General features: G+C 43.4%; 1 protein-coding gene across 4 annotated transcripts in view; it reads left to right on the top strand.

Moving 5' to 3' along the window:
- GRIA3 (glutamate ionotropic receptor AMPA type subunit 3) overlaps positions 1-11,808 on the top strand; it is a 212,731-nt gene that overhangs the window by 101,671 nt on the left and 99,252 nt on the right. For all 4 annotated transcript variants that reach the window (XM_075068839.1, XM_075068838.1, XM_075068840.1 and 1 more), the window contains one exon: positions 11,543-11,596. In XM_075068839.1, coding sequence (XP_074924940.1) covers positions 11,543-11,596 — 54 coding nt within the window. The remainder of the gene's footprint in view (positions 1-11,542; positions 11,597-11,808) is intronic.

Raw genomic sequence — 11,808 nt, 5'->3', positions numbered from 1 at the left:
ACTACCACCATAACTCAAACCAATGAACTGGTATACGCTACAGCCTCTGTAATCCTGGAGATGCTTGGCTACACGATCAAGAAGAACAACAGTATGTACCCACCCTGGAAAATGAGGTTGGTAGGATAAATCAAGGCGACTCGGAGAGAAGTTAGTCAGCTGGTGGAACACAGAAGGTGTAGAGATTAAGGATAAGACTTGGCTACTGAAAAAATACAAGGGCCTGACTCCATCTGAAGCCCTAGAGACTGCTAAACAAAGGCTTACAGCACTGGCTACCAGGCTAAGGAGTACACTAGAGAAGCAGAGCGCAAAAAAGTAAATGCCCTGTTCTCCAAGGAACCATCCAAGGTGTACTCTCAACTGCAGTGCAACAACACAATAACAGCGAGCCACCAGCAGCAGAACTGAACAGTACTGGAAGAACATATGGGAGAAAGAGAAGACTCATAACACCAGTGCAAAGTGGCTGCAGGACTGAGAACATACATACATTATATATATATATAATATATATAAAAAAAAAAAAAATTCCCTCTCACCTATGGGTGGTATGTGTCTTCCTCAACCTCGGGTCCTCTACCAGAGGCCGGGAGTTGAGGGTTCTGCGCAGTATCTTAGCTGTTCCTAGCACTGCACTCTTCTGGACAGAGAGCTCTGATGTTGTTCCTGGATCTGTGGAGCCACTCACCTAGCTTAGGAGTCACAGCCCGAGGCTCCTACCACCACTGGGACCACTTTGGCTTCACTTTCCACATCCTTAGTTTAGTGGTAGTAGGATTGTGATGAGGGCTCTATTGGACTATCTGATGGTACTTCTCCACTGAGCCTTGGTAATCGGTCTCGAGATTGACTGTAGCTAGTTTCCATGATCTTATGCCTCATATCAGCTGCTGTGCTCTGCAATGGGAGGCGGTGACAGTGAAGTTTCAGCTTCAGGTGTGGGCCGCACATCCACTTGTTCTTCCAAGTCTTCTTGAGTCTGGATTAATGTGGAGTTGGTCTATCTCAAGCTGTGAGAGCAGCTTCCTCTTTACTATGTTGAAGCGGTTGGGTAACTAGCTGTTTCTCAGTAAGTGGATGTAGGTCTTTTGTCCATCCACAGTCCCCTATACGTTTCATATATCCCCTCTCATTAGGTCTACTGTTGTAGTAGCATTCCATCAATTCCAGGTTCTCTTGTCTCGTCATGAATGGTTGTTCCAGTAGCCCACTTATCGTCAGATTTCCTGGTTCCTCAACATCTGGCACGGACCTTGTTAATCCGGGCGACGTCCGAGCGGCATGACTCTCCTAGTTCGTGTCACTCTCATATTTGAGGTAGGCAGCTGAAGCGTTAGGGGTCTTTTGCCCAAGGACCCTACTGGAAATTGGGTTGGTACCAACCAGGATTTGAACCCCGGTCTCTCGTATCAAAGGGCGTCTCCCGTATCAAAGGGCGGCGCTCTTAACCACTACGCTATCCAGTCGCTTGTATATATATATATATATAAAAAACAAAATTGGAACAAGTTGTATCCTCTAAAGGCTCCATGCTTAATACATGAGCCATCCTTCAGGAGGAGGGGCTCACCAGATCCCTAGGACTTCTATCTGTGATGTTACATCGCGCTAAAGGAGAAAGGGTTTGACACCCACAATGACGCTCTTCATATAATACCTTATTAAAAAGGCAGGCAACCAATTCTGAGGTGGAATAACAAGTGCATGTGAGGCAGGAGAATTGAGCAGGCAAAATCCATCGACACATGAGGACATGGATGAATGAGTCCATGGATTTTTATGCTACTTTCCACTCCCTCGTATATTGTATGAAAATACAAAATCTGGCAATCGGGGATAGGGCAGAGCGTACATTTGTGACACTCCACAGAGGACACTAAATCAATGAAACAGCAGATTGATTATAGTCATCCAGATATGCAGTTATTTTTCATCTGTGTCAAACTATATGTTTGGAATCATCATTTAAATATTTGAATACAGTCTTCATTGAATATTTAACCCAAGTATAATGGAGTACTACTCACTAATACAGACTGAAAATATTGTTTACCTTATTTAACTGTATCAGAATCCCTGGAGGCTAGATTCTGCTCCCTATTAACACTGGTGTAGGGTAGTAAATTACCTGCAGTGTTGGGATCACTATCTGACTCCCTGTATGAGAGGACAGAACACATGATGGAAGCTGCTTCTGTGGAATGTGGAGGGGGTTTCATTTTAGTGAAATCAAAGGCATGTCACATATCACCTTTTCAGTTGTGACATGTCATTGCTAGCTGGGGCATGCCTTTCATTGCTACATAATGCTGCAACCCTTTTGGAAATTAATCTCGTGGTGACAATGAACATGGAGTGACAGAAAGACCAACACAGGCCTTATATGATATTGGCAAAAATTGATATTATGGGGATATTTGGTCGGGGTAATTCAGCATGGAATAAGTATTCAGAGCACTTGATGGGAGCTTGATCTTGCTACCAAAACATATTTGTGCTTCAGATAATGTTGGGGGAATGGGTACTACAATTTCAAGTAATGAAATTACTCTGGTGAGGTAACGAAGTGGCTCCTTCTGAGTCTGATAGAAGCAAACATTGATTCCTGGTTTGATAGTTAAATCATTTTACCTCAAGGGAAGAAGTTTTCCATTTTACAAGGGCTTTTCATCTTCTGCACTCTTCCTGCTTGTCACACTACTAGTTGGATGCTGAGAAGTGACCTATGCAAAATAAATTGAATAATATATTAAAAAAGGATTATACCTTGGATGCCACATACTGTCCCCTAGATTATTTGCCCTTTGTATGTATGATAATGATGTAGAAGATTAATAGATCTTTCTTAAGATTAGACTGTCCACTGCAGGAGATCAAACACAGACAGCTCTTGCAAAGCATCAGCAGCAGGCATATAAAAATAGGTGGCATAAGTGGCCACTTTTCAACTTGAGAAGGGCTTTTTCAGTTGCTCCTTTTCTTCAGGCTTAAACACTCAGCTAGACAAGGTGCACTGCAGATGACCTCAAGACAAGCTGAACATTTGATCTTACATACTGGGCTTTGGTTTAGAGGACCTCAATTGCAGCTTGTATTGATGTAATAAACTGAATCATTAACTCAGTAGTCCCTGAGGCCCTGTTTTCTCTGATATAAGGTCCTGAAGCCCAGAGAGGAATAATTCCATGCCCTGGACCCCATTCTTGTTGCCTCACAAGCCACAATTCCTCAGCCAGTCAACCCAATACCAGATAGGATCAATTTCATATATGGGGCACTGTTGCCAGATAGATATACCCCATCACCAGGGATCAGGTCACATGGGACAAATAAGGAGTTATGGCTCAAGTCGATATGGCTGTCCTAGCAGTGCAGCATGGCCTAGGAGCCAGAATCCTTGAGCAGCACCACATCCTGTGGTGGGTGTGGGGCAGGGTAGCGTGACCCAGGCCCACCCTTCTCCACCAGGTCCTGACCTTGTGAAACCTGTAATCAGTGATTCAATTGGGTTTCCTATTTTAACAGTCACATTCCTGGGTCCCTTCCTATCCTTAATAGAATCACAGAATATCAGAGTTGGAAGGGACCTCAGGAGGTCATCTAGTCCAACCCCTGCTCAATGCAGGACCAATCCACAGACAGATTTTTGCCTCAGATCCCTAAATGGCCCCCTCAAGGATTGAGCTCACAACCCTGGGTATAGTAGGCCACTGAGGGATCCTCCCCACTTGGTTTCTGTTCTGTTAGTTCTCCTGGGGGTGTCAGCCTTTCAGCTCACTCCTTATCCTCTGGCATCAGCAGGGATTCTGTAGTCAATCTCACTGGCTTGGCCTCCATGGTCCACTGCTCCAGCTAGTCCCTGGCAGGAGCCTGCAGCTCACATCTGCCCTCCCTCTCCTCCAGCCAAAACTGAGCTGGGCCACTCCCTTTTATATCTGTCTCCAGGTTGAGCATGCCCAGCAGGAGTGATGGGGCATGGCTTCTTTGTCCCACAGTGTGAGGTTAACCCTAACTGGGTCAGTGAAACGTACATACACCCCATCACAGACATACTATACCTATAGTTATCTTCACACTCAAAAATCTTTCCACCACAAGCAATACAAGCCAGCATGTATGATAGCTCAGTGGTTTGAGCATTAGCTTGCTAAACCCAGGGTTGTGAGTTCAATCCTTGAGGAGGCCACTTAGGGATCTGGGGCAAAATCAGTACTTGGTCCTGCTAGTGAAGGCAGGGCACTGGACTCAATGACCTTTCAAGGTCCCTCCTGGTTCTAGGAGATAGGTAATCTCCAATTATGAAAAAGATCTGAGCTTTAAGAAAGGCAACTAAGATAACCATCATCTCTGAGAAAAGACTCAGCCTTAACAAGCTGAGATATAATAAACACAATCTCACTTATGTTCAGAGTGTGCTCTACATCTTGCCAGACTCAGTAGCTACAGGAATCTCCCTAACATCTCAAGCTGTTTTCAGACCTCTTGAAGAATGACATGGTCCTCTCCCTTTAGCGTGCCTATAAATATTAATATCCCACCAGATGACCACTGTCGAAAGCTCCAAAGGAAGGAGGAGGGGGGGAACCCTAGTCAATCAGCCCTGGTGGAGAAAATTCTCCTGGATCACAAATATGTCACTCAGATTCCAGCCTGAGTATATGAATGAGGCTCAGTCCATTTGGGGCCCAAAAGATTGTTTCTGTACCATATGCCTGAGGAGATAAGAGTAGGTGTCCCATAGCTTATTTGGTTTATTGACCTGCTGTATGTGGAGTCAGGTATAAAATCAGCTGTACTGTTCAAACAGAACTGCCAGACTTAGAGATCACTGCTGAGTGCATTTAATGTGACATCTGATATGGCTGAGGATCCCTGCCACCTCAAAGTTGGCAGCTTGCCATCCTGTGGAAAATTTGGCCCATATTGTTTGTTTGTTTTGCTGTTGAAAAACATCATACCATCTCACTCACATTTGCACAGTGCAGTGGAAACAAAAAATGCCGTACAAGTGCTTCTAGTTATTACATTGGTTACTGGTGCAGTGCTACCATGAAATATTTCTAAAGCAGGGGATGGGGGATTGCTACTGCCGCAACTTAGGTACTAGTGCCCCAATCCTCAAAGACTTAGGCATGTGCTTAAAAGTCAGTGGGAATACTCCCATGCTTTAAGTTAAACACGTGCTTAAATCTTTGCAGGATTGGGACCCAAATCACTAAATGGATAACTTCATGTTAAGTATTATCTCAATATTAAGCCCTTTCAAAATGAAAAATGTTTGACACTAAGACTCCTATTTACAATATTTTAAAATCTGGGTATCTAGGAAAGTGATCTATTTGCTCCTCCTTTTTTAACATTGGGTAACAACACTACAAGAGTTAAAACGGCCTTTTCATTCCCTGGTATAGTAGAAATGGAAAGCTACGTTACAGTAAGTCACATCTTTAGCTGTCATTCCATTTAAGTGGCATACTTCTGTGAGATGTCACTTATGAAAACCACAGGAAAAATCTGTAGGCTTTCTTTTATAGCAACAGTGCCAGTCATCTTCAGTGTTTTATCTGATGGAAAGATACAACTGTCTCATAAATATCTGGATTATGACCTTTAGCTCAGTCAGTCTAACAAAAAAGAACAGATTTCTACACTCATATGGCCTGAATTTAGTTTTCAACTTTTTCAAAGCAAAGATAGATAAATAATGTTGTTAAATATGATGAACTGACTAGATTGAGATGGATTCAAGTAACTAGAATGGAAGACGAAACCCAAATAGAACTTTGTACTTTGCCTTTCACTGCTGTCTTGGCCACCGCATGTTTTCATCTAGGTAATAACATAATTGTATCCTCTTAATTGATGCAGCCGTGTTGGGATTCACCAAGCCCATGAGAACTGTAATAATTCTCGAAGATTTTCCAGAATTGATGTATTTTCTTTAGTGACTACAACATCTGCAATGAAAGCTTCCTTTCACTGCTCTACCTTCTTGCCTCATCCATAACATGGCTGGACCACCTCTAGGAGAGAAAGGAGGGCTCATGCATAAGTCCTTTGTCTTATCGCTGAAAGAGAGGTGCTGGTTAAATATATTTTACTGTATAATTGTAAAACATTTTGACCATTGCTATAATTCCCTCCAGCTCAACAGCAAAAAAATTATCTCCTCCTCCTGTGAGGCATTCGCCTTCTGAAATAAAAACAAAACAGGGATATATAGCTTTTTAAAAATACTTAAAATAAGTAACACTGATTGGTCCCCCTCACCTATGCCACTCCTGCCTGCTTCTCCATATTTTCCTCTTCTCTTTCCATTCCCTCCAAGCCACTTTTGCTTCCCACTCCAGGTTCCGTGTTTCCCTCTGTCCCCTCTTTCCTTAGCTCTGCCCCACTGTTTATGTTCACCTCCTCCCTCTACTTCCTCACTGCCCTGGTTTCTCACCAGGTCCATGCCACACCAGCTCTTTCTGTTCTGTTCCGTCTCCTCTACCATGGTTTAACGACACACTCCTCACCCCCCCCCTTCCCTACTTGACAATTTATTGGTCTCCGAATCATTGATTTTCTCCTCCCACCAGCTCCAACTCTGAAACCTCAGGAAGAAAATGAATAGGTCAATCGTGACCTATTGTCTGGACCAAATCAGAAGTAATTTTAAAGCCAGTCGGTAGTAACTGAGTCAAAGAGTAAGAGAGTCAGTTTCAGGCTAACACAAAAAATGACATTGCTGCCCCCCTTCTTCTTCCTGCACTCCCAGACGTGCATGCCGTGATAGTGAGAATTTGAGAGAGATGCTCCTTCTGAGAATGATCACTGACCTTCCTCAGAATCCTCCCCATGTTGTTCCATTCAACCCATTCCCAAGAGAGGCCTGGAAAGGTCAGCTCTGGGTGTGAACTTCCCTGTAGTATGGTGGTTTCAGCTCCACTATGCCCATTTAGTTCCATCTCTAAATAATATGGTTGTTGCACAACATGATTTGTTAGTGCTGACACATATGAAGCTGCACTGTATATCACATTCCATCTAGACAGGACGTATTGTCTGAAGAGCACCACCTGCCTAAAAAGGAAGTCAGGGCTTTTTGGTGAGCGTTTTCTTTGGAACTATGCTACTCTCTCAAACCTAGTTGATTTGTGTAGCCGCATGATCATAAGAGCATGCTTTTTTCGTCATTATTGTTAGAGAAATGCCAAGTGGTTTTGTAGCAATTCAACATGGAACAGATACAGCAAATTTAGCTAATCTCTGTATTCAGCCTTTGAAAATTGCACTGAAAATTTGCCGGCCCAGATACAACCTCTACTTGCCTCCTTATTACCATGGTGATTGATAATTATTATAAACAAATGGTATTTTATGTATCCATTCAAAAAAAATTATTCACCTCAGGCAAGTGAGTGACTAGCAACATGCAAAGCTGACGGAATCAATCAAAAATGGTACATAATCCAAGACTCCATTCAGCATAAATAACATCTGCTCCTGCCCAATACCTCGAGACGTTTATTCTAAAGCCCAGGACATTTTAATTAGGACACTTTTTGATTTTTGTGCTTATTAACTGGTGACATATTTTAAGGGTTAAATTAAAAAAACCAAACCTTTGTTGCGACAGTATGTTAAACCTGACATAGTCTTTCTACCTACAAGATAAAATTAGGTAGGATCAGAATTTTGAATTATTCATGACTTTTTCTAACCAATTTTTCCTGCTCTCCTCCTCCTTTGTTCAGTTTCAAATCTTCTGTGCTTTCCTTTCACTCAAAGTGAAAGCATCATTAAGTCTAGGAAGTGAAATATCCCAAAGACATGTAATTCAGTGAAATCCTTTTCCTGTAATCCTAACATTCTATTCAGTGTCAGTATTCAATATCCTCCTTCCTATATAAGCTCCACAGTATATCAGCAGTTGATGAGATTTATTTTTATGTCCCTGCTTTCCTTCTTCATGAAAAGCTTTATCCATTCTTTTACTCCCTTAGGAGCTACACTGATGTGGGTGATTGGGTCTGCTATGCTTGCTAATCTAGCAACTCTTCTCTTCATTCAAATTGCTGTAATGTTTGCGGACGGGATATGCTTGTTTAGGGTTAGGTTAGCACGTGCTGAGTTTTAAAAGCATTATTAATATCTAATTATAATCTGACATGCTTGGGTAATATTTGAATATAAATATTAGCAGGGTTTCTTCTGGAACCTGCTTTGTGAACTAAGGCTTGAATAAAGCAGTTTGGCCATTTTTTAGGGCAATTGAAATTATTTCTGGCCATTAATGGAGACAGGCTATTGGACTGGATGGACCTCAGGTCTGCTGTCTGGGAGAAAGGGAAGTGCAGTGGGGAATGGGCTGATGAGAGTTGTAGTGCCCTGCTTTTCAGCTCCATCATACTATGTTTCCTAGTTGCTCCATTCCTGTTGACTTCACTGGAAGCCCCATGCATGAGTTCAAAGGCAGAATAAGGCTTTTAGTCTCATGGTGTTGTCTCTTCAGAAATATGCACATTTCTGGTCAGAAAAAAGAAAACCTCACTTACTAAGGATAAAATGTCAAAGAATGTTGCTCTTGATTTACAAGTGTAAAATCCTTTGCCTCTAACCTTTCAAAAGTAAATCACCTCTGTTAATGTAAAATGCAAACATACAGGGAATTTAGTATGCAAATAGCATGTATGCCAAATGCATCTAAGGGGAGCATGCAGATTTCCATAGAAAACAAATGTAAGTGTAGACAAGCAGATGTTGTCTACCAATAGAGCGTACGTACAGTTCTCAAGAGAACCTGTCTAGCAATTTATTTTCAAATTGTTGGAAGTATGCAAATGCCTCAGAATTAAAAGAAATGGCTTCTATTAAGGACAAGGCAGTCCAAAGAGGCAACTGGGAATTTAATAATTCAAGTATTGTAACCAGCCCAGCAGTATATCTAAAGGCATCGACTCAAATGTCAGTTAAACTTATCAAGGAGATAAGTGGCATTTTTGGAAAGATGTCTTCTAGAGTGTGGCATCTGGATCCTTTATCTGTCACCCATACATAAGCCTGAGAGTTGTGATAATGTTCCATGCTGGATATTTCCATTTAAAGGTTGAGTCTACTCTGAAAAGTGTATGTTTAAAAGTGGCACTTTCCTACTCAACAGAGCTGCTCCCTGTGTGTAGTCAGTGTTACAGCTAATTTGTATAGTGAAAAAGATAAGTGTTGACTACTTTTTACTCCTGTTAGCACAACAAAACTAAAGGAGAGTGAGTTTGATTCTATCCTGTCTCATGCATAATCAGCAGGATGAACTGACTTGTAATTGCAGAATCAAATCCTTCCTGAAGACTATGGGGTTGCACTGCTGATGCTGAGGTTATAACCTGAAGACAATGAGATTGCACAGATGGAATTACAAAGTCACAATCTAACCTGCACAGTTTTTATTACTGGTGATTCAACATCAGCATCGGTGGAACTAGCTGATTGGCACCACAAGCCTGGAGGCAGGGGAAGTGAAGCAGCCACGGTGTGCTTGGGGTACTAGTGCGAGAAGCATGGGTGAGCTGGGGTGGGGGGGTGCCTCAGGCGGCACGGGGGGTGGAGGGCCCAAGGTGGAAGTTTCACCTAGGCGCGAAAAATCCTTGCACCGGCCCTGCCTGGGCTCCGTGAACTACAGAAGGCAACAATTCCTTGCCGTTTTTCAGCCATCGTGAACAGAGCCCACACAGCTTCCGGCTTTTCCATGTTGTCATTCATGGGCTCCCATCGAAGCTACAGAGCAACATGCCCGCTGTTTTCACACGGACAAAGCCGCACAGCTTCGCCACAAACTCTGCCTATTCCGCTGCAAACTCCTGCTTCCCGCTCTGCAGCTCAACAGCTTCCCAACTCCGTGAAAGCTACAGAAACAACCATGTACCGCTTTTATTGGCCCATGTGAACTGAACAGCTTGTTCACTCCCTTTTTCCAGGATTACCGTGAGGCATAGCGCTGCAAGCATGAGCCTGCTCAGATCTCACTGCATTTGACCATTGTAAATACCTTGCGATTATCCAGCACTAATGCAGTACCTGCAAACTGGGCGAGGAAGCAACGACAACACAATTACTATACTGATGAGGACATGGACACAGACATTCCTAGAAGCACAGCATGTGGCGATTGGGAGTATGGGTGGCATGCCTTGTAGGACCAGGCCGGCCCAAGGGGTTTATCTGGCGCCCTAGGTGCCAGGCCATTTGCGACGCCTGCGCGCGGTTCGGCGGCTTAGCCGTGTGGAGTGCCAAGGATGGCTGCGCAGGTCACCGGAGCGCGGGACACGCGACCATCCGGCGAAATGCCGTGCATCGCAGTCATCCAGAGCCGGCGGACAGTAGACCCCGCAGGTAACCTGCGCAGCTAACACGAGCCGCGCTGCCCCCCCGGCCCAAAAAAATGCGGCCCCCCCCCATAATGCTGGCGCCCTAGGCGACTGCCTAAGTCGCCTAAATGAAAGCGCCGGCCCTGGGCCTGGTTCATGCTGTGAAACGCCGATTCTAGGCCCGGGAAACAAGCACAGACTGATGGGACTGCATAGTGTTGCAGGTCTGGGATGGTTCCCATTGGCTTTAACCTGGGATTGTGATCTCGATTTAAGCGCTACTCCACTTGCCAAGGTGTAGTACAGAAATTGATTTCAAGAGCCCTTTAAATCAAAAAAGCTGGTTTGGTCATGTGGACGGAATCTTTTTTTTTTTTTCCAAATTAACTCGGCTAATTCCAAAATAACAGACTAGTGTAGACCAGGCCTAAGACTGGAATTCATAAACAACTGCTGGTTGAAAAATGATTTCCCATGTTCAGTTAGCAAGATACTTATCCTTTTGTGATAGGAATTGTCTGTGCTACTGTTAAGCCTCTGGAGGCCATTGGTCCAATTCTGCTTTCCTTATTTCTGACAGTTCCTATTAGGCATTACGTGGCTACATAGGCCACATGATCCTACTGTGGCGTCATCTCTTCTTGAGCTCTCAGTTATATTCTGTGTAGTAACCTGTTGGTTCTGCAATTCCCATCTGCTCTGCATGCCACTCAGTCAGCAATTTCCTACGTCTCCCTAGTTAGCTGCTTGGATGCAGGGGTTAGTTGAAATGAAGGGGAGATTGCTGATAGAGACAGAGCTGGGGTACTTTCACAGAAGGTCCTCACAAAAGCTTCAGGTAGCCATGAGCTAGGTCCCAGTTGCACGAATTATTAATAAACCAAATAGTGGCATAGGGTAACCAGATAGCAAGTGTGAAAAATCGGGACAGGGGTGGGAGGTAATAGGTGCCTATATAAGACAAAGCCCTGAATATTGGGACTGTCCCTATAAAATCAGGACATCTGGTCACCATAAGTGGACACTGTATGGGCCCAGTTCAGCCTCCAATGAAGACAATGAGATTTTGCCATTAATTTGAATGGAAGTGGTTCCTGTGTTGTAAAATGTTAATTGTTTTTGTTTTTTTCCTTATGCTCATTGAGACTCATTCTCTTACATTAAGTGATACATGTTATTTCTTCTATACACAGGTTGTAATCCTTGGTAAACATTCCAGAGGTTATCACTACGTGCTAGCTAACCTGGTAAGAATGTTTTCATCAGCAGACGTATAACTAAGTTTTAGAGGGTAATATATTCTATACAGGTTGTGTCAGCTTTAATCAGCTAAAGAGGAAATGCATGAAGGAGTGCCTGGATTTTGAGAAATGACTTCAGTAAATACTAGAACTGGTATGCGATAGTCATTTCTACTCAATTACACAGTCTTTGTTTTGTCTAAGAAGCTCGTATCCTT

This window comes from Chelonoidis abingdonii, chromosome 8 (genome assembly GCF_003597395.2).
Source record: "Chelonoidis abingdonii isolate Lonesome George chromosome 8, CheloAbing_2.0, whole genome shotgun sequence".
Taxonomy (NCBI): Eukaryota; Metazoa; Chordata; order Testudines; family Testudinidae; genus Chelonoidis; species Chelonoidis abingdonii.
The sequence above is the reverse complement of the archived record's forward strand: the minus strand, read 5'-3'. Positions and strand labels throughout refer to the sequence as shown.